The sequence below is a fragment of the Calliphora vicina genome, chromosome 3, assembly GCF_958450345.1.
Source record: "Calliphora vicina chromosome 3, idCalVici1.1, whole genome shotgun sequence".
Classification (NCBI taxonomy): domain Eukaryota; kingdom Metazoa; phylum Arthropoda; class Insecta; order Diptera; family Calliphoridae; genus Calliphora; species Calliphora vicina.
In genome coordinates this window covers 105,478,586-105,505,698 of record NC_088782.1, presented here as the reverse complement: position 1 = coordinate 105,505,698, position 27,113 = coordinate 105,478,586, and the positions used below count along the sequence as shown (strand labels likewise).

General features: G+C 31.1%; 1 protein-coding gene across 1 annotated transcript in view; it reads right to left on the bottom strand.

Moving 5' to 3' along the window:
* Positions 1-8,580: 8,580 nt before the first annotated feature.
* The window catches only part of cmpy (crimpy), a 190,284-nt gene continuing 171,751 nt past the window's right edge, over positions 8,581-27,113 (bottom strand). Inside the window, exon 5 of the mRNA XM_065505210.1 lies at positions 8,581-8,701. Coding sequence (XP_065361282.1) covers positions 8,683-8,701 — 19 coding nt within the window. The 3' untranslated portion in view covers positions 8,581-8,682. The remainder of the gene's footprint in view (positions 8,702-27,113) is intronic.

Genomic DNA, 27,113 nt, shown 5'->3' with positions numbered 1-27,113 from the left:
TATCTAAAAGGAGCTCTATCTGTGATCACTCATATTTCTGAACAAAATTAGATTTTTTATATAAAAACTTAAAATACCTAAATTCGCTAATAACTTGGGCAATAATCGTTTAATCAAGAAAAATAGCTCGATCTGTGATTATTCATATTTAATCATATCATATCAATAAGCGTTTAATCAAGAAAAGCAGCTCGATGTGTGGTCACTCATATTTCTGACAAAAAATTGATTTTTTATATAAAAACTCAAAATATATAAATTCGCTAATAACTTGGCCAATAAGCGTTAAATCAAAAAAAAGGAGCTCGATCTCTGATCACTCATATTTCTGACAACAAAATCTATTTTTTTATGTAAAAACTCAAAATATCTAAATTCGCTAATAACTTGGCCAATAAGCGTTAAATCAAGAAAAGGAGTTCGATCTGTGATCACGCATATTTGTGACAAAAAATCAATTGTTTTATGTAAAAACTCAAAATATCTAAATTCGCTAATAACTTGGCCAATAAGCGTTAAATCAAGAAAAGGAGCTCGATCTCTGATCACTCATATTTCTGACAAAAAATCAATTTTTTTATGTATAAAATCTCAAAATATCGATTTTTTTATATAAAAAGTCAAAATAAGCGTTTAATCAAGAAAAGGAGCTCGATCTGTGATCACTCATATTTTTTACATAAAAACTCAAAATATCTAAATTCGCTAATAACTTGGCTAATAAGCGTTTAATCAAGAAAATGAGCTCGATCTGTGATCACTCATATTTCTAAACAAAAATCGATTTTTTATATAAAACCTCAAAATACCTAAATTCGCTAATAACTTGGCCAATAAGTGTTTAATCAAAAAAAGGAGCTCGATCTGTGATCACTCATATTTCTGATAAAATTCGATTACTTATATAAAAACTCACAATATCTAGTAATGTTTAACATAAACAAAGCTACAAGATAATTTTTCAAGAGGAGTGATGCCCGCTGTAGTAATTCAAAATATCATAAGCAATAGGATATTATATATCACTGGAAAGATAATGGAGCCTAGTTTTCAAAAGTGTTCAGAAATTTATCAAGTCAATTACAAACCTTTTTTATTTAAAGAACTAAATACAACTCTGAACTTCTTTGTTAATTTTTTTTATAAGTTTTTGCTTTTTATTGAATTTTGTTTCTTTCTGTTTATTATTACTTTTTTTAATTTCTTTTGTTTGTTTTATTTACCTTATACAATAATTCTTTCATTTATATAATTATTAACTTAATTGTAATTATGTATTCCTTGTTTAACATTTATAAGTAAATAATTTTTGTATTTTGTATTGTTTTATACTGTTTGTTTTGGTTTTTAAATATTTACATTTATAAAATAAATCAATTATTTATATCAACAATTATATTTAAATTTTGTTATTTGTTTTTCGTTTTTTTTTTGGTTTAATATATTTTATATAAGAAATGTTTATAAATATTTATTTTATTATATACGAGCGCTAATATATAATATATATAGACAAATATGTATATAATTTTGTTTATTATTTGTTTTTATTTATATAAAAAAAGAAGTTATCTTATTGTTGATGTTAAAATTAAAAGCTAAAAAGTGGTGGGATGAATATAAAGCAGTGGTCGGCAAAACAAATTTTATGTTTTTATTTTTGAGGCACAATCTTCAATTTGTTCCCCTTTTGATAATTGTAACCTGTTGCGCTTACAATCGTATTGTATACATGTGATTAGTCGTTCCTGTTCGGCACCTTGTCGCTATGAGTGCCGATCACTGATTTTAAATATGAAGGAATTACTTTAGTAAATCTTCTAATTACTAAAAGGTTTATATGAACAAAACTAAAAGCGTACAAAACTTTTTGTAAGAAAATAAAGAATCTATTCGTTGTTTTATTGGACAAAATATGGATGTCATTCAATTATTTATAGAGGTCGATTACATCCATTATATTTCCTTGTTTCATTTCATATTAACGGGAGCTCAATGGGATACAGAAAGTCGAACGAAAGGTTAGCGATGGGTTTTTGCTGGAATCGCTAAGATCTGTTTAAGTAAAAACCAAAAAGTTACAAATCTAGCCAAAATTTCCTGATTTCAACATAGTTGTTAGAAAAATGAAGATCGAGAAGTACAAAGATGGCCTAAATGTTCCAAAAGTTTCCAGTACAAACCCCCTCTAAATGATTTCTATAATCTACAAAATAGGTATACAAATTTTCTATACAAAACTGGACTGAGATCGAAAAATCCTTAACACACGTTTTTCCTTAAAACTTTTAACCCAAGTATTATTTGATTTGTTTTTAGGATCAAGTTACCTTTGTAAAGCAGTTAATCCGATTAAAATGTGTGAAGAGAAATAAGTTCGTACGAAAATTATTAAATATTTTCAAGAAAACCCAACTAGGTCCCACAAAAAATTAGCCAAACAATCACAGATCTACCGTTAAACTGATTCCAATGTTATTAAATAGTATCGGGAGAACTTGTCCGTTGATAGAAAGCCTGGTTAATGTAAAAGGAATGGTCCACATGATGTTTCTAAAACCAATAAATAGAAAGCATTTTCAAAAGAGCTCCCAACACATCTGGTTAGCTCAATACTCGCACTATTTGATACAAAATATTAAAGCTAATGCAGGTTGAAAAACATAAAAGGCCTAAAAAGTTCCTGACAGGAACTCTACGAAAAATTTAGAGGCCAAAGACAGAGCACGGACATTAGTTTCAAATTTTATACCTGCTGCATAATGGATGACGAAACGTACGTATGGAAATTTGTGCTCAGCTTCCGGGTTAATATTTTTATGTTGCTGATGCTCGACTGAATGTTGTGGAAAAGTTTAGGACCCAAAAGCAGAAAATTTTCCCAAGAAGTTCTTGGCATGACAAGCAATATGCAGTTGTGGAAAAGGAGACAACTTTTGTTACCGAAATGTACATCAAAATTAATGTTTACAAAAGAGGATGCTTCCATTCATAAGACTTCTTAATGTGTCCACTTATTTTTCGCCAGATTTGGCATCCTGTCACTATGGTAAGCAAGGTCTTGAGTGGTACAAGAGCAATAATATGTTATTTGTTCCAAGAGAGAGAAATCCTCCAAACTTCCTGGAGCTAAGGCCAGTGTAGAGATATTGGGATCTTGTTAACAGATAATTGAAGAGAACAAAAAAGGTGTCCAAAAGAGTGATAGATTTTAAAGGGAGATGGATAACCTGTTCGAAGAAATTGACAGAAAGCTCAATAAAAATCTTAATGGAAGGGTTTCCGGAAAAGGTTCATAAACTCATCACTATTGTTTACAAATAATTTCAATCAAATTAAAAATGATATTTTCGATCTCAGTCCTTATAAAAATCTTGTCTACATGTCTGGTCTACAAGTTTTCTATACAGAACCGGTTTAAAAGTTTTCAATACAAAACTAGTCTACAATTTTTTATACAAAAATGATATAAAAAAGTTTGATACAATTTCTTCTAAATGTTTTGTGGCCTAAATATTTCGTCTCTAAGTATTCTATACAAAACTGGTCTTAAAGACTTTCTATACATAACTGATCGAACAGTTTTCTATATAAAACTGTTCTAGAAGTTTTCCATACATAACTATTCGAATAGTTCTGTACACAAAACTGGTCTAAAAGTTTTCTACACCAAATTGGACTAAAAGTTCACAATACTCATCTAAAAGTTTTATGCAAGATTTCTACACAAAAATGATCTTAATGTTGTCTATATACAAAACTGGTCGGCGAGTTTTCTAACAAAATGTTGTCTATACAAAACTTGTTGAACAGTTTTCTGGTTTTCTATACAAAACTGTTGTAAAAGTTTTCTATTGGGTGTATAACTTAAAAATGCTTATTTTTTTAAATTTTGTACAATATAAATTTATTCATAGTATTGGCCATTGTTAGCTATGATCTATGAAAAGAGCTGTCCTTTTTTTGAGGTCTTAAACGAATCAAGCAAATTTTGGATACTCAGTTCCAAAGTAAAGCGTGTCCTAGAGAGAGCTTTCTGTATCGATCGACACAAATAGTTGTCGAACAGGAACGGTTTGGAGTATAAAGCGGGTGAGGAACAACTTCTCAACCACTTCATTCTAAATGGTTTTTTGCAGGTATTGTAACATGTGGCTGAGCGTTGTCATGACGGAATTTTAGGGTTTCATATTCAAACGAATCACATGAGTTCGGTGCAAGTTCCCTGTGATAGTCTGGTCGGATTTCATTATCTTTTTTTTGGAGCAGCACTCATTAGATAACCCCTACTCATGCAATGCATTGTGGAAAATCGGTTATGGGAGGGAGTATAGTTTGTGGTAGTAGTATTTGTGGACATTTAATTTGAATATTTAAAGTGACAGGAAAGACTTCAGAATGAAGCTTATTCCGCATACGGATAATACAGCTAATGAACGGATTTTCTCAGTAATGTGTTGTGAGATTCACTGTCCAGTCAACAACGAATTTATAAGCCCTCGTATTGCGTAAAAAACTACGGGTTTCGGGAACAAGTTCCATAATTTCAGCAGAGCACATACCATTATTGTATCGGTAGAACAGTGAAACACAACCCACATAGCGACGATGCAAAGTGTGGCCTAAAGTCGGCCAAATATTCGTAATAAGGTCCCTTGCCTCCAATGCCCATAATTTTAGTTTGAATGAGGCCTTCACACGAATGGCTCGCTACCGTAGTAAAGATCGTCTAGTAGGATCTTCCAGCAAGTCAAACGAAACAAAATGTATGCTACAGCTGAATATCAGTAAATTTTTAAATAGTAAATTTCCAGAAAAGGATATGTCTGGACTATTTTTTTTATTTTTTCAAACATAATGGATATGATTGAGTGAATTCTTTTTTTATCTTGCTAGATCCTGTTCTCTAAACTATTGGAGGTAGTAAGTAAAAGTACTGTGTAACAAATAAATAAAATTCAGCTACCCGTAGCAGCTCGTTGAATATTTGTACAACTTTAAATTGTTGGATTCGGTGCTTTGAAACGTAATGATCGGTATATAATTAGTCATAGCTCCCATATAAGACCAACTTCTGAAAATCATTCATGAAAATAAATTATTGAATTACTCACTTTCTTACTTGTTTTAGTATGCAACATCGCCATATTGTATTCCACAATTTTAAATTTGTTAATTTTTAATAAATTTTCAATTAATTTAATCAATTAGCAAATTCATTTAATTTTTTACAATTTTTTTCGTATGACATGACGCCATATTAAGTCGGCCATTTTGAATTTGCTAATTCTGATATCGAGTTCGTAATCAGCGACCCCAGAAACCCCCATATAACAGTTTTTGGGTAATTTTTATATATTTTTCGACTTTTGGCCGCACAAACGGTTCTCTAGCCGCACTGTGCTATGTTCCAGTTAGAGCTGGATACCCTACTGTCACCGATAAGCACCTTTGCACTTTCCTGTACGCAATTGAGTAACTCCAAAATAGACTTCGAAGCACCTGCCCACACATGAGAGTTATATTCTGTATTGAGTTGTATTCTATTTTGGGTCGGACATAAGTGCTATAAATAGTAAGGAGATCAGATGCAGTGAAGTATTTCTTACAACTATTTTGAAAACCAAGGCACATGAATGCTTCTTTCGACACTTGAAAAATGTGTTTTGTCCAGCGGACATCGCACTCAATAGTCATACCTAGAACATCAAGAGCTTCTGATGCCTTAATATTTACACCATTCATAAAAACAGATGGAGCAACATAATCTGTTGAGCGTTTGTGTGTTACATACAACATTGAGTATTGCGTGCATTAGAATTGACCCCATTCGGAGATTCAAGATCTTGGTTAAGCGTATCATCCGTGTTTTGCCTCACTGCCCTAATCACCAACAGGATTTGTCTATAATTGAATGAAGATGAATGGTAAATGTTGCTACGGTTTGGAAGTTTGGCGTAGAAGGTAGTTTTTAACCAATTTAACTGCTTTTGGATAAATCCTGTTGCTCGCAAATGTTTTGAAATTGCTGATTGACTAGCTCGCAATGATTTTGCAAGCTCTTGTTGAGTTCGTCAACAATTTTCATGAAGTAATTCCTTCAATTCTTGGTCTTCAAACTTTTTTGGCTGGCCTGGGCGATCTTTGTCATCCGTATTAAAATCACCACTTCTGAACCGAGAAAACCATCTCTCGCACGTTGAAACCGATTGAACACATTCCCCAAAAGCTTTGGCGAGCAATCGGTGTGCTTCAGAGGCAGTTTTTTTTGCAAATTAAAGAAGTAAAGCAAAACTTCCCGCATATGACGATTCGTTGGTATAAAATTCAACATTTTCGAAGCAAAAAAAAACTTTGTTGTTTACACTATAATGTTCAATAGCTAAGTGAGAATAATGACATACAAATTATTTAACCTTCATGTCAATAGCAGAACTGCTTTACGCACGTCAACAGCAACATACCTGGGTATGTTCATACGTTTTGTATGGTGAATGGCTGCCGTTAGCATAAAAATGCTAATATCTAACTCGTTTGTTGGAATTTCTGTATTATTTATTTTTTATTTTGTTAGAATAGACAAAAATTTTAAGCAATTTAATAAATTCAAATATACATACATATATGAACATTTATTCGTTTTATTCGATTATTCTACATAAAATTGTTCGAATTATTCGTTATTCTAAAATGGCCATTTTTAAATTGTTCGAATAATTATTCGTAAGACATTATTCGTTTAATCGAAGGATCATTAGTCGAATGAAAACCCTAGTAGATATGACAAAAAATGCATTTTATTGAGTTTTTACAAAGATACAAATTTTTCAAATTAAAATAATTTTTTTATTTATCAATAGTTTTTAATGAAATCTTACTTTTATATAGACCATTCTATTAGATATAGAAACATAAAAACAAATTTTTAAATTTTTAATCAGGAATCCCGTAATTCCCAAAAAAGTTTTGAAAAATCCCAAAAATGGAATTTTTTAATTTTTTTGCTATAATACCCACACCAGGAGCGCTGTTATCGAAACCCTTTACAGAATAATTAAGAACATATTTAGCCATCTAAACTAGGTTACCTTATTTTGATATCGACTATGCGATTTGAGAATTTTTGTCCTAAATTTGAATTTTACATAAAAAATAGGCGTTATTTGAAGGGACCTGGTCGCCTCCATATCAAGAATTTTTAAATTTATTTTCACACAAAATATTTAAAGCAAGGTTGGCTTTTCAAAAAGTATAAATTCCTAATACATTATCTTTGAAATTTTTTAGATAACTTAAAAATAAAAAAGTACTTTTTCTCCAAAAACTAGAGAAAAATCGGCTTTTTAAATTTTTTTAAATTCAAATACATATAACATTGGAGTCAGTCACGATTTTTAAATAACTCTTTTTTTGTTTGACATATACATTTGTTGTTAGTCCAATAAAAGAAAAATGGAGACAATCGGGATATATTTGAACCCTTTGTTATCAAAAATGTGGAGGGTAAAAACGTTGAACAAAATACTTAAATTTTCAATTTTATCATTATATTTGCATGTGTTTTACTATGGATACCCAGGTATGTATGCTGTTGATGTAAGGGTGTAACTTTGTAAATGGGCGATATCTTCCAAACGGGTGATCCTATTCTAGTTTTGGCTAGGATATCAAGAAATTTCAAGTCGATCCGATTATATTATTCAGAGCAAAACATACCCAGGTATGTTGCCGTTGACATAAAGGTTAAAACAAAAACCTCGTTCAAAAGATACTGTAGTTATTATAAATCCCGCATTTTTAAGTCATACACCCAATATATGAAACTTTTCAAAAAGTTGTCTGGTCTAAAAGTTTTTCTATACATAACAAGCTTACAGTTTTCAATAAAAAGCTCCAGATTCCACTTTTTAGCTTTTAATTATTAAATATTTGCTAAATGTATTTATTGATAATTATGATAAAGAGCTTATTGAAACTATTGTCTTGTTGAAATTATCGTTTTTTTTTTTGAATTTTATTTCATAATTTTCAATCTGCAAGTTATTTTGAAAAAAAGCTTCCCTTTCGATTAAATTGGTTTCTGTTCATTATTTATGATTATATTATTGTTATGTTTTGTTTAAACATTATTTTAACATTTGTATACTTTTTTTTTAAATATATATTTAGTTGTATGACTATATTTTATAATTTTTGTCTAAAATTTTTACAAATTTATTTTAGTTTTTACAAAAATGAGTTTTCATTATAGTTAAGCTTTTGGTTTGTTTTGTAAAGCTTTGAAAACATAAAAAGCTTTTTTTAATTTTTCTTTCAATAACACACATTTATTTTGTTATTTTTTTATTATTTTAATTATATTTTAGTTTCTTTTTTTATTTATATAAATATTTTAGGTATAAATACAATTAATTATAAATTATTTATTTAGCAGTTTTATGTAGTTTTATGTATTTTATATGTTAATTAATTTAATTATATATTTTATTTAATCACTAGGCAAGCATTTACAATACATTTATACAAAAAAAGTATTTGTGGGTTTTGTCTTGTTTTAATTATAAACTTTTTAGGTTTTGTCGGCTTCATTTATTTAGGAATGGGTGGTGGTCATTTTCTGCTTATTTTATTTATGTTTATAACAAAAGCTTCATGGCAAATGCTTTGTAAACCCCAAAAGCATTAGTGTAGAATAAATTTGCTAGAAAGAGAGAAAGACACAGAAAGGAAATGTTAATAATAATACAAAATTTCACAAATTTAAAATATTTTAGGAGTCTTAAAGCTTAGCTAAATATCACTTGCTACAAAATATTCTTTGTTTTGTCAATTTAATAAAAAACTCTTTCATTATTGCAACCCCCTAAAACTATACTTTAGTTTTTGGTTTTAGTGTAGCACCTAAAACTATCCCTGGTTTGTTTATCTCTTTGCATATTTTATGAACTCATAAATAATCCATCAATTATTAATCACTTTTATAGCCTTAAATATTCTTCAAAAATTAATTAATTTTCTTTTCCTTCTAAAATATTTCCTCAAACTTGATTTGTCACAATTTCTCACAAAAAGGTGTGTGCTAAAATTTAATTAATTACTTCATAGGACCATCACATTTACCCCTTTAAATTTCCAGCAATATTTCTGCTTTTGATCTTAAGGTGTTGTTGCCTTGCAGAAATATTTATCTTAGCAAACAAAAATTATTGCATAATTTTAGGGTTTTTCCTGGTTTTTTATTACATTCACCCTAGCAAGGTCTTGCTAGCAAAGGCAGGAAAATCTCTCAACTTGACCTTCAATAAATTAATTTGATTTTATCTCACCATTTTCCTTCGTCTCCCCAAAACAAAAGATGAACATACCAAATGAATAGCTAGAATCAAGTGTTTTTGGCTTGCCAACTTAAGTCAAGGAGTAGTAAGTTGGTTTGTGCTTTATGAAAATGTGTCTCTCTACTAAATTAATTAATTTAGTAGCATATTTATTGTATGATTATGCGTGTGTATGATTCTTGGGCTAAATGGTTAAATGAGTTTGCTAAAAATCTAAATATAGTTTAGCAGAATGTTGTTAATAAGAATGAAGTGGCCTAATAAGCTTTTAATATGCCTCCTGATACAAGTTATAAACGTAAGAAAATTCATTTATTATAACAAACAGACACATTTTAGCATTTTTACGAATATAAGAATACAAAGTGACTTGTATTTTTTAGCAGAACTCTAAAAAAGGTATCAACAAATGTAGCAAATTTTGCTAAAATTATAACCGTTACCCAAGGTACGTTAACTGTAATGAAATATTCGACGAAATAAGCATGACCTGTAAAAACAGATATTCCACTTATCTTTAACGATTTTTTATTTATTTAAATAAAATTTTATTTAGAAAAGATCACAATTGACGAACTGTCTGAGCAAAAACTTATCATAACTTTGTAATGACTACTACAAACCGTCTGTATTACTCAAAAGTAGTCTATAAACTGCAGAGTACTTTTCATTAAAACCCAATACCATTTTATGGGCATTGGGTCATAGTGACAACCACGATGGTCACCTTGAATCCTATGACAGTGATTTAATAAAAACCCATCCAATACCTCATAGTGTCTGCCACTATATTAAGAGGGGACAGGACATTCTTTTGATTTACAGCGATCATGACATCAACTCAGTAGTGTCTGTTATCTAAGTTAAGGTCTGGTACTGAGTCTCTATCTGCACTTCTGTTTCGGTTTGGCATTGTTGTATTAATATTGTTACGAAATTGTATTTGAATTCAAATGTCACGGTTTTAACAGATGGTTTAAAGTTGCATCATGTTTCTCAACATTTCTATTTCTGGAGGCCTCTAATTGTGGACAATGTTGTTTACAGGCCAATTAACAGCAGTTAATATAACTGAGGACATTATTAACATATCTGTGGAAAATAAAAGCTTTGAGTTGAACATTGCAGAAGTAGAACTTTTATGATGCTACTAGAACGAAGATGGCGCTGTGTATAAATAGTGGCTGCGGTTGCAGTTGGTTTTTAGTTTATAATAGCGGTATTCACTGTTAAGAGCGAATGGTCTAGCATCATTGCAAATGCAAAATTTTACCGTAATCCAATAACAAAATACACACAAAAACATTTACAATTTTGCATTTGCAATGATGCAATACCATTCGCATTTAATACTGAACTCCGATACTTGCACATTATAAAGTGTGCAACATAAGTGTGTACACTAAAATACAGTGACTATTTTAATTGTTGTGTAATATATAAAGATTTGTTACAATTTTAAACTACAAAACTGCATTTATTTGCAATCAAAAGAATTAGGTTTATTTAAACCTAATTAAACCTAATTAAAAGGTAAAAACGTAACAATATCATAGGAAAGTCTGAATGAATCTGTCGGTTTGGTAATAATGCTACAGGGGTTGACATATTTCTGACTACACAGGATAGAGAAATGTGCGACAACCTCTTCGGTATTAAACAAGAATACAATCCGGATACATATGGCCTTGTAAAGGAAGACCCCAGTTGGATGACCAAAGACTAGGACAAACGCAAAAAGCTGGAAGACTGTCTTCGGTATATTAAAATGGGTTGGACGTACCAGATCGAGTGTCTACCACATTCAGAAGTACGAAGGCACGCGAAAGTCTGAATAAAACCAGAACGGCTTGTGAACAAGGCTAAACCAATGTTCCGTCTCAACTCTTAGACTTTTGGCGTACGTCCATCCATAGCAACTTCTATAAAAGGTCCTGCAAACCGATTTAGTATAAAGTGGGAAATATCAAGTGAGATGCAGTTCTCTAAAGGCAAGTAGCTGCAAATATTACCCAGCTTAATATCAGCACCTGAGCTTTAAATGACGTCTATAGATCATGAGGTTTAAAGGTCATATGATAACGAAAAATGGACAAATGGTATCCAAATCATCGGAAGTGCCAGTTAGAATGATCCAGGTTTTCTAAAAAACGTCATTTGAGGAGTTGACGAACTTTGGCCAAACGCAGGGATAAAAATCGTCTCCCTGAACCAGGGTTCTTTTCGGTTGACGGAGAGATTGTGAGTTCCTCCATTTATCTTGGAGTATGAAGCCACAGTAGCGCATTTTAATAGTAAGAACAAGGGAGTGGACGATTGAAAGGACTAGCTAGTAACAAGGGAGTAGGAAAATATATTTTTTTAGAATCCTTACGACTCCTGCGTTCCTCTCAATGGGATATTACATATAGGCTCAATTAACATCATTATGATTCAGAAACAGATGAATGCAGCTTTTCAAAGAAAAGAAAATTGTCAAAGTAGTCTTAATCCAAGAACCAAGAATTTGAACTAGTTAAGTATGAGACATTCTCTATTGAAATCATGCGATCCTTTTCCAATCTGCGAAGGTAAAGTAATCATCGTGGGTTGGGAAAATTATTACCATAATCATAGTAGGAAAATGTTTATGATACAGCTTACTGTATTCTATAAATAACTGGGCGATAATAGTCAGTTCCCTCATGAGAATGGCGGCAACTATTAAACCCAAAAAAGAAAGCTTCACTCCATGATGGAACTATAGGAGCTACCTAAGCTACGTAGGGAAATACGTAGGGCCTTTAACGTTAGCTATAATAACAAATCGTGGTAAACCTATCACGATAATGTAAACGTTTACAAAAAAGCTATAGTAGTCGCAAACAAAAGTTCATGGAGAAGTTTCTGTGAATCTGTAGATAACACAAATGACTCTAAGCTGAACTCTAGCCAAGGAGCAATCAAATTCTACATATATTAAAATGAAAGAAGACCTGGTCCGAATCCTCAACAGAGTCACTTGATATCCTACTGAATACTCACTTCCCACGCTGCAAGGATGTTGCTACGGATATTATGAGTGTAAGTAGGACTCTATCCAATATCGACATTATCTCCTATGATAGGATATCATAGGCGTACTAGGTTACGGACGTTTATATTCCTAAAAAGTCCGGAGAATACGAAGGACTTTCGTCCAATTAGTCTTTCATCTTTCCAAATTAAAACGTTGGGCACACCATTACTCTGAAGCAGTCAGCACTCTTAAGGGTCGCTCTACAGAAACAGCTCTGCATGAAATCGTAAGAGTTATAGAGAGATCCCTCGAATGTAAACAATACAAAATGACAGCCTTCCATTATTACCCGAAATTGAAGGAACTGGATGCTAGGCAAGTATGCAAGTCACCTTTGACTCCTCCTTAACGACCACTGTCGAAGCTGTAAGGATATGGAAAAATACTTTGGGACTAAATTTAATGACTTACTAAGATATCTCATGGCTGATACTACATCTAACGCGTTGCGTGGTCTTGTCAAAATGGGGTCGCTTCGACTCTACTTCGCTCTCAGGTGGATTGCATAGTACCTACTTTGATAGGACCTTAAAGCTATGAATATCGACTGGAGACGACTGTCTGTAAACTATGTTCTATTGCAGACGCGATCACAGTCTGCACTGCTGATTTAAAAAAGAAAACGGTCATTGGCTCGAGATTTTTCTGTGATAAACTTGCCCTCTTGGATTGGATCAGAATCTTCCTGGTTTCCGGGATGAAATTTGGGTCATAAATTCAGCTGCGAGAAGAATCCGAGTATAAAATTTCGAGACGTCGATCATTGATTTAAGACATCACAAACAACCTGATCTTGGGTCTTCCAATTTTTATCATATTTAGTAAACACATATTTTTATACCCTTCACCTTCGTAAGAAGGATATATATAAGTTTGTCATCCCATTTGTAATTTCCACAATATAATTTTCCGTCCCTATAAAGTATACATATTCTGGATCCTTATAGATAGCGGAGTCGATTAAGCCATGTCCGTCTGTCTGTTGAAATCAATTTTCTGAAGACCCCAGATATCATCGGGATGCAAATCTTCAATAATTCTGTCAGGCATGCTTTCGAGAAGTTTCCTACTTAAAATATCGGTCCACAAATGACTGAGATATGAGGAAAAAACCAACCTCGATTATTGAGATATGAGGAAAAAACCATCCTCGATTTTTGACCTATATCTGGATTATTATGTCATTAATATAGACAATATGGATATCTAATGATACGCAGAGAAAACTGATTCGATATAGCAACCGAATTTGTTGCCGATCGAATGATTCTACCTTAGTGACCGAATTTTACAGTTGTGGATATAAAATTTTGGAAGGGGTAACCAAAGGATAATTGCTTCAATCGAAATTCTTCTTTATCAACTGACTTTCTGTTGATAGAACCGAAAAATTCTATGTGTACAACCTATGATATGATATCATGACAAACATTTATTTTTTCTGTGCTCTTTGGTAGAATTCATGATACATATTCATGGAAATTTAAAATTCCTTGTTATGAATTAAAAGCTTCAGTGCATATTCTTATTCTTAGAATTTGATACTCTTTCATATTAAAATAAAATAAAGCATTATTTTTACAAAATTAAATGGAATTTTGCTTTAGTTTACCATATTTTTCATAATTTCTTACTTAGTTCTTAATCCTTTTAGTAAATTTTTTGGTGCAAGATTATTTTTTGGAAAAAATATGTATGTATATTTTTACGTCTGTACTGCATGTTGCTGGCATGTGTATTATTTTAATAAATCCTTGTTATATTTAAGTTTTATATTCAAATTATATCCTTGTATTTTAACTTGCAGGATACAATATAAAATACAGTGGCAGCTCATAGAAGTTGTTAATTTTGTTAAGCTAAATGTAGCTTAAAATTCAATTTTAATAAACAATCAAATGTTTTTCATTATATCTTAAGGAAATTAAAGAAATAATGAACAAAATAAAATAAAGAAAAACTTAAATTAACAATCTTTTGCATGAATTATAACCTGTCACCAATAGTATAAATACTTTCCTAGCCAAATTCGGAATCATGTAATTACTGTACAGAGCTTTAGAGAATGGACAGCAAAAATAAAAAAAATTTCTTCAAAAATCCAATGACTTGATTTTTTCATAATAAATATTTTAAGACTGATATGTGGTTTTGTATTTGATCTGACCATATCAATAATAACTTTCCATACCAAAAATATTTTACTGTTTGACCATTTGTATGAATATCTACTGCATATTTTACCTTATACATATGTATATCTGTAAATACAGTAGGTGTGGTCTTCGTCCTGTAACACAAACATTAACATACCCAACATAAGGTAGATACTTTGTATATGCAAATGTGCATAAATTTATCAGTATGTATATTAGGGTGACTCTTCCCAACAAATCTTTAGAGACTGTCCGAATAAGCGATTTTACATATTATTTTGCGAGAGAACTAGATCATGTCCATGCATGACCGTGCATGTCGTAAGCAGGAGGTGAATTAACCCTTTTGGATTACAAAGAGTCAATTAACACCGGTTACATAGAGTCAATTAACTTATTAGCTACCTAACTGGTTACTTTACCAGCTACATGACTGGTTATTTTAACATGTGCGGGTGCTAATTGATCTCAAAAAGTCTGTTAAAAATACATTTCACTGACAGTCAAATAACCGATTGCTTGTAAACAAATCTTCCACCGACAAATCTCCAATATATTACTTCTGGTGGACTACTTTCGAAATTACAGTACAAAATAAGTGCTTAATATGACTACAATCTAGATTATTTAGAGACACAAAAGCGGCAATTGACTTCACGCTAAGTTACATGAGATGTCAGTATACTTAAGCAAAAAGAAAATAAACTATATGAGAATTATATCAACACAATTTGTATAAAATCAATTTGTACGAATTAGTCACAATAAAGTGCAGTACAAAATAAACTTTTAAAGTGATTATACTCTAGATTACTTAGAGACACTAAAGAGACAATTGACTTCACGCTAGGTTACATGGGATGTATAAAGTAACCAATTAGCTTCACTTTGCAATAAATTGTAGTCAGCCAAGTGATCAGAAATTAGTGACAATTTCTCTCTATAAGGAATTTATTGAATACTGGGTATTTCAAAAATTAGGCAGATCTTGTTAATAACAAATTTACTCGGACTACCAATGAGTGACGATTTAAAAATGGTTAATTTCTTGTTAAGTCGACAAATTGGCTTCACTAAATTTCCATATTTCACCTGTTTATGGGACAGAAGAACAAAACATGACCAAACATGACAGTTGGAAACAAATTAATACGCCTTTGGATTCCAGAGATTAGTTAATTTTGCCTTTATTAAACATCAAATTGGGACTTATGAAGTAAAATGTGAAGGCATTAGATAAAATTCATCCAAGTTTTGCCCTTTTTTCAGGAAAGTGTTCATATATGATTACTGAATAATGAAAGACAACTATTTCATACATTAAATAAATGATTTAGAAGCAGCGGCCTGGAAATATTTTGTTGCTGTTATGAACAATTTCTTAGGAAATCAGAAGGTAGAAAACTCTAAGGAATTGATTATATCTGCACAGTAATTTAGGCAAGTTTCTTAAAATTCTCGGATCGTGTAGCGAAGAAAAATGAGAATGTTTTTATCAAGATTTAAATGTAATGGAAGATAGACACCAATGTCGCTTGGATGATGGCAAATTACTGTATTACATGGAGAAAATCTAAAAAAAGAAGCTTTTAACCTGTGATATAGTTTAATAAAATGTTTTAACCCTTTGTCGACCGACGGTACTTATAAGTATTATAACAATAATAAGATTACAAAATGAAAACAAAATATATTTTGAGCCATTTTGCTTAAAAGTACTTTGAAATAAACTATCATCTTTGGAATAAAATATTTGTTTTGCCTATTATGGCCTCCAATTTTCAAAGGGGTATCCCAATGAGTACATTTCCATCAATACTTCAGGCGGAGATTTACGCCATTTGTAATGTACAATGGACTGAACATATGAATACTTGGGAGACAGCATGAATACTTCCACAGAATCAAAATACCATATAAAAATAAGAACCTTTTTGAGTATCAAGTGTTCAGGTTAAATAGGAAAAAATAAAATAAAAACTAGATAAAACAAACGAACTAGCGGGAGCCATTGATATGCCACTAGCGGTCAGTCGGGCGGCAGGGTTCTTGTTCGCGTTGTCCTATGTCCTACTTAAAATTCGACATTCACAAATATTTGTTATAGACTCCCTAAACTACAACAAAATGAAGTAAAATCAGGTTGATTTAAAACAAAAGATGATAAAAGCTTGACCCGATATTTTCAACCTAAATGTGTATAAATTTGACCACAACTGTGTGACCGATCTCCCAGATGTTATGGAGATGGAATGCCTCTTAACCCACCCTTCCATTGATCTTATTGGGCAAATTGGAATAAGATCCCTAACTCTATTCACACACTTACACTTTCTCACATCACGAAAACTTCAACAAAATTTTTATAGTTCCATAATTAAATTTCTCATTTTATTCATATAAAAAATTTAGATTTACCAAGCATATTATTATTGAAAATTAAAATATTTATTCCTAATAATTCATTAAAAATCCGTTCAGGAATATATTTCAATATAGAATAACAATTAAATTTCAATTATTCAAACAATGAACAAATTTTATAACAATAAAGAAATAATTTAATAAATGTGTAACAATATAAACAAATTTAATAAAATTCTTTAGGGCTGTACTAATATATTTATATTGTAGTGTAAATAAGTAACAAAAACAAGATCAATAAATGCATTGCTTAATGATCATTAAGAATAAAAAGATCGTTGAAAAAAATAAGAAGAAGGTCGCACAAAAAAGAATAACAAAATATATTATTTTATTGCTTTAATAAAAGCATGTTTAGGTAACACCTAACCCTCGAATGACGGTATTAATTGAATATTATTTAGTAAAATTTTAATTGAATAGCAATATCATTGTTGTTGTTACTTTTTTCTCACTTTTTAAATTAAAATATATGCAAAACATAAAAAAAATTCCGAAAATTATAAAATTCACTCACCAATTTAGGGTATCTGGAGCTGCTGAATGTTGAGGCCTCGACAATCCGCTGCAGATTTCTTAAGACAAATTAGGTTGGAAGTTAAATTTTTGTTTTGCATGTACAAATTATTTCCATAACGTTGATTAACACTAATTTACTTAAATAGACACTTATTATAATGATGTTTTTGAGCTGTGATAAAAATGTGCAATATTAGTTAAGGTTTCCAAATCATGTTTTGTTTTAATTTATAACTTTTTAGAATTTTGAATAGGTTTAAGAATAGTTTATAGTATTTGTTTTAACATAGTTTAGTGAATTTTAGATTTTAAGATGTTGAAATTTTAACTTATTTATTATATTTTAGAATTGAATCATATTTTTTATATTTGTTGTTATTTAAAAATATTTATTGCCAAATTGTTTTTTTTTTAATCAAACTATGATTTGAAAAACTTAACACTTACTTGATAATTTTATAATTTTAATTGATTTTGTTTTAGATGGATTTGATTTGAGACTGATTTATGACCAATACGATGGATTCATTTGGATTCAGTATTATTCTTCATGGAATGTTGGAATATTTTAATATAAATTTATCTGATGATTCTCACTTTTCTTGATTTTGGTTTTTATTTGCAATTGGATCTTCACAATAATTCTGGTTTTAACACATGGATTTCTTTATGAACTTCTCTATTTATGGATTATTGCAAAATAAATCTGATGTTGTAGAAATTGATCTTTGCTTAATGACGATTTGTGTTTTTTATTCTTTCTTCCTCTTTTTTCTATTTGAGTACACAAAACTCATATATGCCAATTTCGTTTTGATAAATTTTTGGGTTGCAATAAAAAATGGTACAGTGGTGGCTTGGGGAATATGTCCACCACTGTATATTAGGGTTTATAAAATGTTCCTGTGGAAAATATTTTATTAGATTTTATTTAAATTAACATGTGAACATATTACCTTTCTTTGGATGTTTTATTCTGTTCAACAATTTAATCTTCCAGAATTCAATAAATGTGTGAAAAATTTTCAAGGCGTTTAGCAATCACTAATAAAATTTGATGAAATGTATAATTTAGCTAATGATCAACTGTTTTAAACTTATTTATTTTAGCAAATTACCTTGAATGGATTTATCAATTTGAGTTGTATTATAAAAATATGTAGTTAATTAATGTCCTTTAAGGATATTAAACAAAAATTAAAAAAATTTTATTTAACTTTATTAGATGTTTCTGGATTGAAGTTCGAGTTAGAAAAGAAGGAAACAAGTTTTTATAAAGACAAACCACGCTTTGGTTTATGAAAGTGTTCAGAAAAATATTAAAATCAACGCAGATTTGAGTATGCGTTTCTATGCGTTTTAGTGCGTTCTTATGCGTCAGGTGGATAATGCAGTTTTCAAAGCTGCTAACTAGTTGATCAGTGTTAATTACAACAGTGTGAGCTAAAATATCACTGTTAAATTTAAAACACATATTTAGAAATATTAACAACTTATTTTAAGCGAAATAAATGTTCAACAAAATAACCAAAATAATTTAACAAAAACAAAATGAATAATTTCAACTTTATCAGCTAAAATCCATATGTTTATAAGAAAAAAAAAATATGTAACAACATCATAAGCAAATTGTAACAAAATTAATAATCGTATATTACAAACCAGATAATTATGGTTTCTTAAACAACAGAATTAGACGGAAAAACGATTATGGAAAAGTAAAAAAGGATTGGTTACGGGCGAATATCTTTCGCGTGGAAAGTTCCAATAACTTTTCCGTCCATATCCTCCAAAACATAGCAATTGTTTCCTGTTCGTTCTCGAATTTTCGCTTTAAGGAAAATAGGGGCTAACTTGGCATTATAGTTTTTCGAAAAATTACTTTGGGAGAAGTTTCTGCGGAAGACTTCTTGTCCAATTTGATACTGTATAGGTCTGGCTCTTAGATTATAATTATGTTTATTAGTTTCAAATGATTCTCTAATATTTTGTTTAATATTTTTACGCAACAAATGTAAACTATCTTCTTTTGTAAGAGGATTAAGTGGTTCTTCTAACATTTTCAGTTTTCTAAGTAAGTCATACGAGGATCCGTGTGTTATCATTTCCATGCCAAATATGGCTTGGTATGGAGAGCATTTTATGGTTTGATGATATGCATTTCTTAAGGAACAACTTATCGAACTTATGTTTTCATCCCATTCTTTTTGATCGGTTTTCAAAAAAGTTCTAATACCGGAAATTATAGAGCGGTTTACACGTTCGGACGCATTTGACTGCGGGGCATATAATGCAGTGAGAGTGTGTTTTATACCCAATTTGGTCAAAAAGGTTTCGAACTCATTTGATCGAAATTGTGATCCGTTGTCGCTTACAATGTACTCAGGAATGCCATATATATGAAATATACTGCTTAAAAGAAAACTGTTGATAGCTTTAGCAGTAAATTTTCTTAGTGGACAAAGCCAATGAAACTTGGAGAAATGATCAAGCACTATTAGGAGACCAATGTGACCATTTTTACTTCTAGGGTATGGTCCTAAAATATCTATAAATAACCTTTGAAATGGTCTACAGGAAATGGTTGGCTGACTCATTTCCGGTTTCAAAATCATGTTTGGTGCTTTGGTTTGCTTACAAGTTTCACATTCCCTGACAAAATCTCTAACATTTGTAACCATACCTGGCCAATAAAAGTTTCTTCTAACCATTTCAAGAGTTTTTGCCATTCCACCATGTACTGTAATGGATTCATGAATGTTTTTGATGACATCTAACCTCAGTTGCATAGGGATCCATAATTTCCAAGAAAATTGTTCTTCATCTATGTTTCCTGTATAATGGTTAGTTCTTATGTACACAAAATTTTCTATTATTTTAATATCTGGGTATTTTTCTGCATTTTCTAAAACATTTTTCTTAAGGTCCATATAGTCAGAATCGTTAAAATGTGGGGAATTCATGTCTATTTCCGGTTCGATCATGTGAATATCTGAGACTTCGGGATAGTAAATTCGACTTAAGGCGTCAGGGACAACGTGGTCTTTACCCTTTCGATGGCTTACTGTAAATTTAAAAGATTGCAATTTAAACACCCATCGAGCTAATCTGCCTGAAAGGTCTGGTTGTTTCATAAGCCATACAAGAGAGGAGTGGTCCGTAATGACTTCAAACTCCTGAAGTTCTAGGTAGCAACGGAATTTCTTTATTGCTTCGAGGGCTGCAAGGCACTCCCTTTCCGTCACACTATAATTACGTTGTGCGGTGTTTAATTTCTTTGACATGTACGCTATCGGTTTTTCCTGCCCGTTTTCGTCTAACTGTACTAAAACAGCTCCTATACCAAAGTCAGATGCGTCACAATGTAAATAGAATTTACGGGAAAAGTCGGGATTTGATAAAACTGGTGTGGTTGTGAGCAAAAGTTTAATTTTTTCAAAGGCCTTTTGTGCCTCGGGAGTCCAATTGAATTTGCGTTTAGTTGATAGTACTTCGGTTATTGGAAAAACTTCCGTGGAAAAATTTTCAATGAACCTTCGGTACCAACCTGCAATTCCAAGAAAACCGCGGACTTGTTTAATGTTTTTGGGTGTAGGCCATTTCAAAATTGCCTCAACCTTTTCTGGATCCGTTTGTATACCACCATGGCCTATGACAAAACCTAAGTATTTTACTTGTGTGACACAAAATGCGCTTTTTGCAATATTTAGAGTTAAATTTGCTTTACGGAATTGGTCAGCTACCTTTACAAGGGTTGTTAAATGTGATTGAAAATCTTCCGAAACTATTACGAGGTCATCAAGGTAACCGAAGACACAGTGGCGTAGGTCTGGGGGAATGAGCTGGTCCATCAGACGACACATCGTTTGTGGTGCTGTGCAAAGACCAAAAGGCATGACAACAAACTGGTACAGCGGTCTGCCTGGTACCGTAAACGCTGTTAGTGCCTTGGACTGATTGGCTAGGCCTATCTGCCAATATGCATCTTTCAAGTCAAGCTTAGAAATTATATTTGCTTTTGGAAGCCTGGAAAAAATTCCTTCAATATTGGGTAAGGGGTACGCGTCTTTCTTGGTAAAATTGTTGAGTTTCCTGGCGTCCAAACAAAGTCTAATTTTATTGGGTTTAACAACAAGTCGCATAGGAGAACTCCATGCGGATGTGGATTCTTCTATGACTCCTAGATCTAACATTCTGTCTATTTCCTGGTACATCAATTTTTCAACAGCAGGGGATACGGGATAAAATCTTTGTTTGATGGGTTTCGAATCACCAACATCAATTTCGTGGGTTATTAAAGTTGTTCTACCTAAACCCTGTTTTGCGAAATTTGGAAAAAGATCTATTATTGTGTTTAACTGTTGAGTCTGGCTTGAAGTCAAAGGGTATTTGAATTCGTCTATTCTTTCAGACTTTTCTAAAGATTCGGACAAAACATCGGACGGTTTTTCAAAAACGGACAACTCGGATAAATCTGTGTATAAAGTCGAACGGACAGACGGAATTGACACGATTGCAGAATCAAAAATGTCTGCGGCTAATTTAAATGACTTCCAAAAGTCTAATCCTAATATAACTCTTTGCGAAATAGTTGGAACGATTAAAAATTTGATCTTTTGGACTTGATCCTTAAACATAACATCAACATCTAACATGCCTGTAGTCTTTTGCACCCTACTATCAGCAGTTTTGACGTGGCTTTTGAGGGGATGAAAATTTGGAAAATTAGAAAAATTATAACCAGCTAAATTTGAACCTATACACGAGACATTCGCGCCTGTGTCGAGTAAACCATATTCTACAAAATTTAGAAATTTTATTTTTGCATAAAAGCGTTTGTCATTTTCATTATTAATAATAGCAGAAATAACACAATTTGAAACTAATTTGCGGAATTTAAAGTATCGTCTTAGGCGCAGTGTTGATCTTTTTGGTTTCCTTTTGGGAACAATGGACAATGAAGAAATAGAATTGAAAATTTTGTTTCGAATAATAAGATAATTTTTAAGTCGTTCATGATATGGTTTGTGTGGATAAATAATACGATTTAAAGGAGAATTTTTGTTTTCAATATGGGGTAGTATTTTCATGTTTTCATCAGTATTAGGTATAGTCTGAGAGTTTTGTATTTTGGAAAATTGAGTAAAATTTTTGACTTTTTCTAGTTTTTTGAATTAGATAACCTTTTAAGAGAACATCGAGGACACTGCGGCTTATATACGTCCTTTGTACCACAACCATAGCAGAAGACGATTCTGTCCTGGAGACAGTCTTCCCAGTGGTGTCCCAGCTCTTCACAATTCCAGCATTTGCGAACAGTTGGTCGATTGTGAATAGCGTCGACGGCAATTTCAAAAGAATTTGAAGAATTTTCAAGGTTATTTTCGTCAAAATCAACCTCGGCAACAGCACGTCTTGGAAATGAGCTTGGAATGGGTTTTGATGCTAAATTACGTCTAAAATGATCATCTGACAAAAGATTTTCTCTCATCTGCACAAGTTTTCTTAAGTGTGCAATAGAATAGATTGGAACGTACAGAAGTTCATGCCTAATGTCTGGTCTCAGATTCCTGGTTAAAATTTCTACCAGTTCTGTTTCGGGAATTGGGTTTTCTAGTCTATCGAGCATAGAACAGATATTTTCATAGAAAGTTTCAAAAGTTTCACTTTGTTTCATTTTACGATTTCTTACTTCCTCTCTTACATCAAAATTTGATCTAAAATCTTTGTATTGGTACCTTAACGCAGCGCAAAACTCGGACCATTCTATTTTTTCTACTTGCTTGTGGTACCTCCAGTACCAGTCTCGAGCTTTACCGGTTAAAAGCATTGGAAGATTTTTGCAAATGATACCAAAGTTTCCACTGAAATTTTCAGAAGTAAGGGACCTAACTCTATACAGGAATTCCTCTACGGTTAGTCCATTAGTGGAGCCATCAAACTTGATATTCCAATTTTGGATTATCGCAGTGATTTTATCAACTTTTAGATGATAGCCAGAATCAATTTGATTTCCTGATATACGAATAGGTTCAGACGAAATATTGTATTGAGGTGGTTGTAAATATTGGTTATTTGCTGAAACAGTTGGTGGTACTTGAGTTGGTCTTGTCTGGGTTGGAATATTTTGCTGCTGATTAGCAGGATTGGGAATAAGGTTAAGATTTCCTAACAAACGTGTTATAGTATTCTCAATCATTTGATTTATTTGACCGTAGTCAATATTATTCGAAAAATTTTGATTATTATTGGTCTGGGGAATTTGAGGTCTGATATCAGCTTGCTGATCAGCCTGAGGACTATAAGTTATCTCATCTGATTGAACATGTGCGTTAGAATTATTGATATCTTGAGAAGATTGTTGTGTAAAATATTGAGCTAAACTCCTAGTATTATGTCTAGTATTATATTTTTTTGCCATTGCGCCTCTTGGTTTGCCTGTTTTACCTTGTTTAGGTCTAGGACTATTTTTAGGTGGCTGAGTATCTAGTCTCTTAACAACAAGATCTGCTAATTCACAACTAGCTTTACAATATGGACATTCAGATGATTGTGATAATATATTCTCAATGCAGTTTCTATGAAACTCATGACTACATGTGTTTATAATTAAGATCTCTTGTGTGTCAGTAATGATTTCATTACACACAATACAAATGTTTTCCGTAACGGGAGGATCAACTGCCAAACCTTGAGCTTGGTCCTGTGTTTTGTGTGGCGAATACATTAAAGACATTTTGAAGTATGACAAGTTTCAAGTACTTGGAATAGACAATATCAAAAGTCACAATAAAAAGAGAAAAATTTCTAGGGAGAATAAAGCGTATTTCAAAATAATTTAAGCAGACGGACTAATGGGACAAATCGCAATATTAATTGGATTATTCAGACAAAATGTAATTTTAAAATCCAAAGATCTAATGTAAAAAGTTTTGCAAATTCTATTTGCTTTTTTATGTTCAAAAAAAATATGTAACAAGATATAAGTTTTCAACAAATCATATAAGTTTTCGTTTCTGTGTGAGATTTTCGTAAGTGTGGATAAATAGTGTGATCAAATTTATAAAAGAAGAAAAAGTTTGGGCTATGGAAATTGCATCTTCATATTTTCATTCAAAATATATTTATAAACCATTATGCTACTTTTTCTACTTCATAAACTAATATTATGGGATATTAAATTGCATATCAGCTAAATTAATATATTCCACATTATATCAGGATAATGATATCTAAACAAATATACTTTAAATTAAATAAAAAAATGGAATTCTTTTAGAATATATTAAAACTTTAGAATTCGCTGTTTACTTATATACAAAGTATTTTCAGGGATCTTTCTGGTCAACAATTCGGTCTTCATTCGCCAAAATGTTGAAAATCCGAAGAAAGTATAAAAAGTATTGGACAAAAAGTAAGCTACACTTATTCAAAATTTTAACATTTTCAATAGAATGAAATTTAAAAGTTTAGAGCAGAAAGTGCATAATATAATAAAGGTGACTTGGTTTAATATTTAAAATTTTCGTAACACTTCCGTGCCCCACGTTGGGCGCCAATTTATGTAATGTACAATGGACTGAACATATGAATACTTGGGAGACAGCATGAATACTTCCACAGAATCAAAATACCATATAAAAATAAGAACCTTTTTGAGTATCAAGTGTTCAGGTTAAATAGGAAAAAATAAAATAAAAACTAGATAAAACAAACGAACTAGCGGGAGCCATTGATATGCCACTAGCGGTCAGTCGGGCGGCAGGGTTCTTGTTCGCGTTGTCCTATGTCCTACTTAAAATTCGACATTCACAAATATTTGTTATAGACTCCCTAAACTACAACAAAATGAAGTAAAATCAGGTTGATTTAAAACAAAAGATGATAAAAGCTTGACCCGATATTTTCAACCTAAATGTGTATAAATTTGACCACAACTGTGTGACCGATCTCCCAGATGTTATGGAGATGGAATGCCTCTTAACCCACCCTTCCATTGATCTTATTGGGCAAATTGGAATAAGATCCCTAACTCTATTCACACACTTACACTTTCTCACATCACGAAAACTTCAACAAAATTTTTATAGTTCCATAATTAAATTTCTCATTTTATTCATATAAAAAATTTAGATTTACCAAGCATATTATTATTGAAAATTAAAATATTTATTCCTAATAATTCATTAAAAATCCGTTCAGGAATATATTTCAATATAGAATAACAATTAAATTTCAATTATTCAAACAATGAACAAATTTTATAACAATAAAGAAATAATTTAATAAATGTGTAACAATATAAACAAATTTAATAAAATTCTTTAGGGCTGTACTAATATATTTATATTGTAGTGTAAATAAGTAACAAAAACAAGATCAATAAATGCATTGCTTAATGATCATTAAGAATAAAAAGATCGTTGAAAAAAATAAGAAGAAGGTCGCACAAAAAAGAATAACAAAATATATTATTTTATTGCTTTAATAAAAGCATGTTTAGGTAACACCTAACCCTCGAATGACGGTATTAATTGAATATTATTTAGTAAAATTTTAATTGAATAGCAATATCATTGTTGTTGTTACTTTTTTCTCACTTTTTAAATTAAAATATATGCAAAACATAAAAAAAATTCCGAAAATTATAAAATTCACTCACCAATTTAGGGTATCTGGAGCTGCTGAATGTTGAGGCCTCGACAATCCGCTGCAGATTTCTTAAGACAAATTAGGTTGGAAGTTAAATTTTTGTTTTGCATGTACAAATTATTTCCATAACGTTGATTAACACTAATTTACTTAAATAGACACTTATTATAATGATGTTTTTGAGCTGTGATAAAAATGTGCAATATTAGTTAAGGTTTCCAAATCATGTTTTGTTTTAATTTATAACTTTTTAGAATTTTGAATAGGTTTAAGAATAGTTTATAGTATTTGTTTTAACATAGTTTAGTGAATTTTAGATTTTAAGATGTTGAAATTTTAACTTATTTATTATATTTTAGAATTGAATCATATTTTTTATATTTGTTGTTATTTAAAAATATTTATTGCCAAATTGTTTTTTTTTTAATCAAACTATGATTTGAAAAACTTAACACTTACTTGATAATTTTATAATTTTAATTGATTTTGTTTTAGATGGATTTGATTTGAGACTGATTTATGACCAATACGATGGATTCATTTGGATTCAGTATTATTCTTCATGGAATGTTGGAATATTTTAATATAAATTTATCTGATGATTCTCACTTTTCTTGATTTTGGTTTTTATTTGCAATTGGATCTTCACAATAATTCTGGTTTTAACACATGGATTTCTTTATGAACTTCTCTATTTATGGATTATTGCAAAATAAATCTGATGTTGTAGAAATTGATCTTTGCTTAATGACGATTTGTGTTTTTTATTCTTTCTTCCTCTTTTTTCTATTTGAGTACACAAAACTCATATATGCCAATTTCGTTTTGATAAATTTTTGGGTTGCAATAAAAAATGGTACAGTGGTGGCTTGGGGAATATGTCCACCACTGTATATTAGGGTTTATAAAATGTTCCTGTGGAAAATATTTTATTAGATTTTATTTAAATTAACATGTGAACATATTACC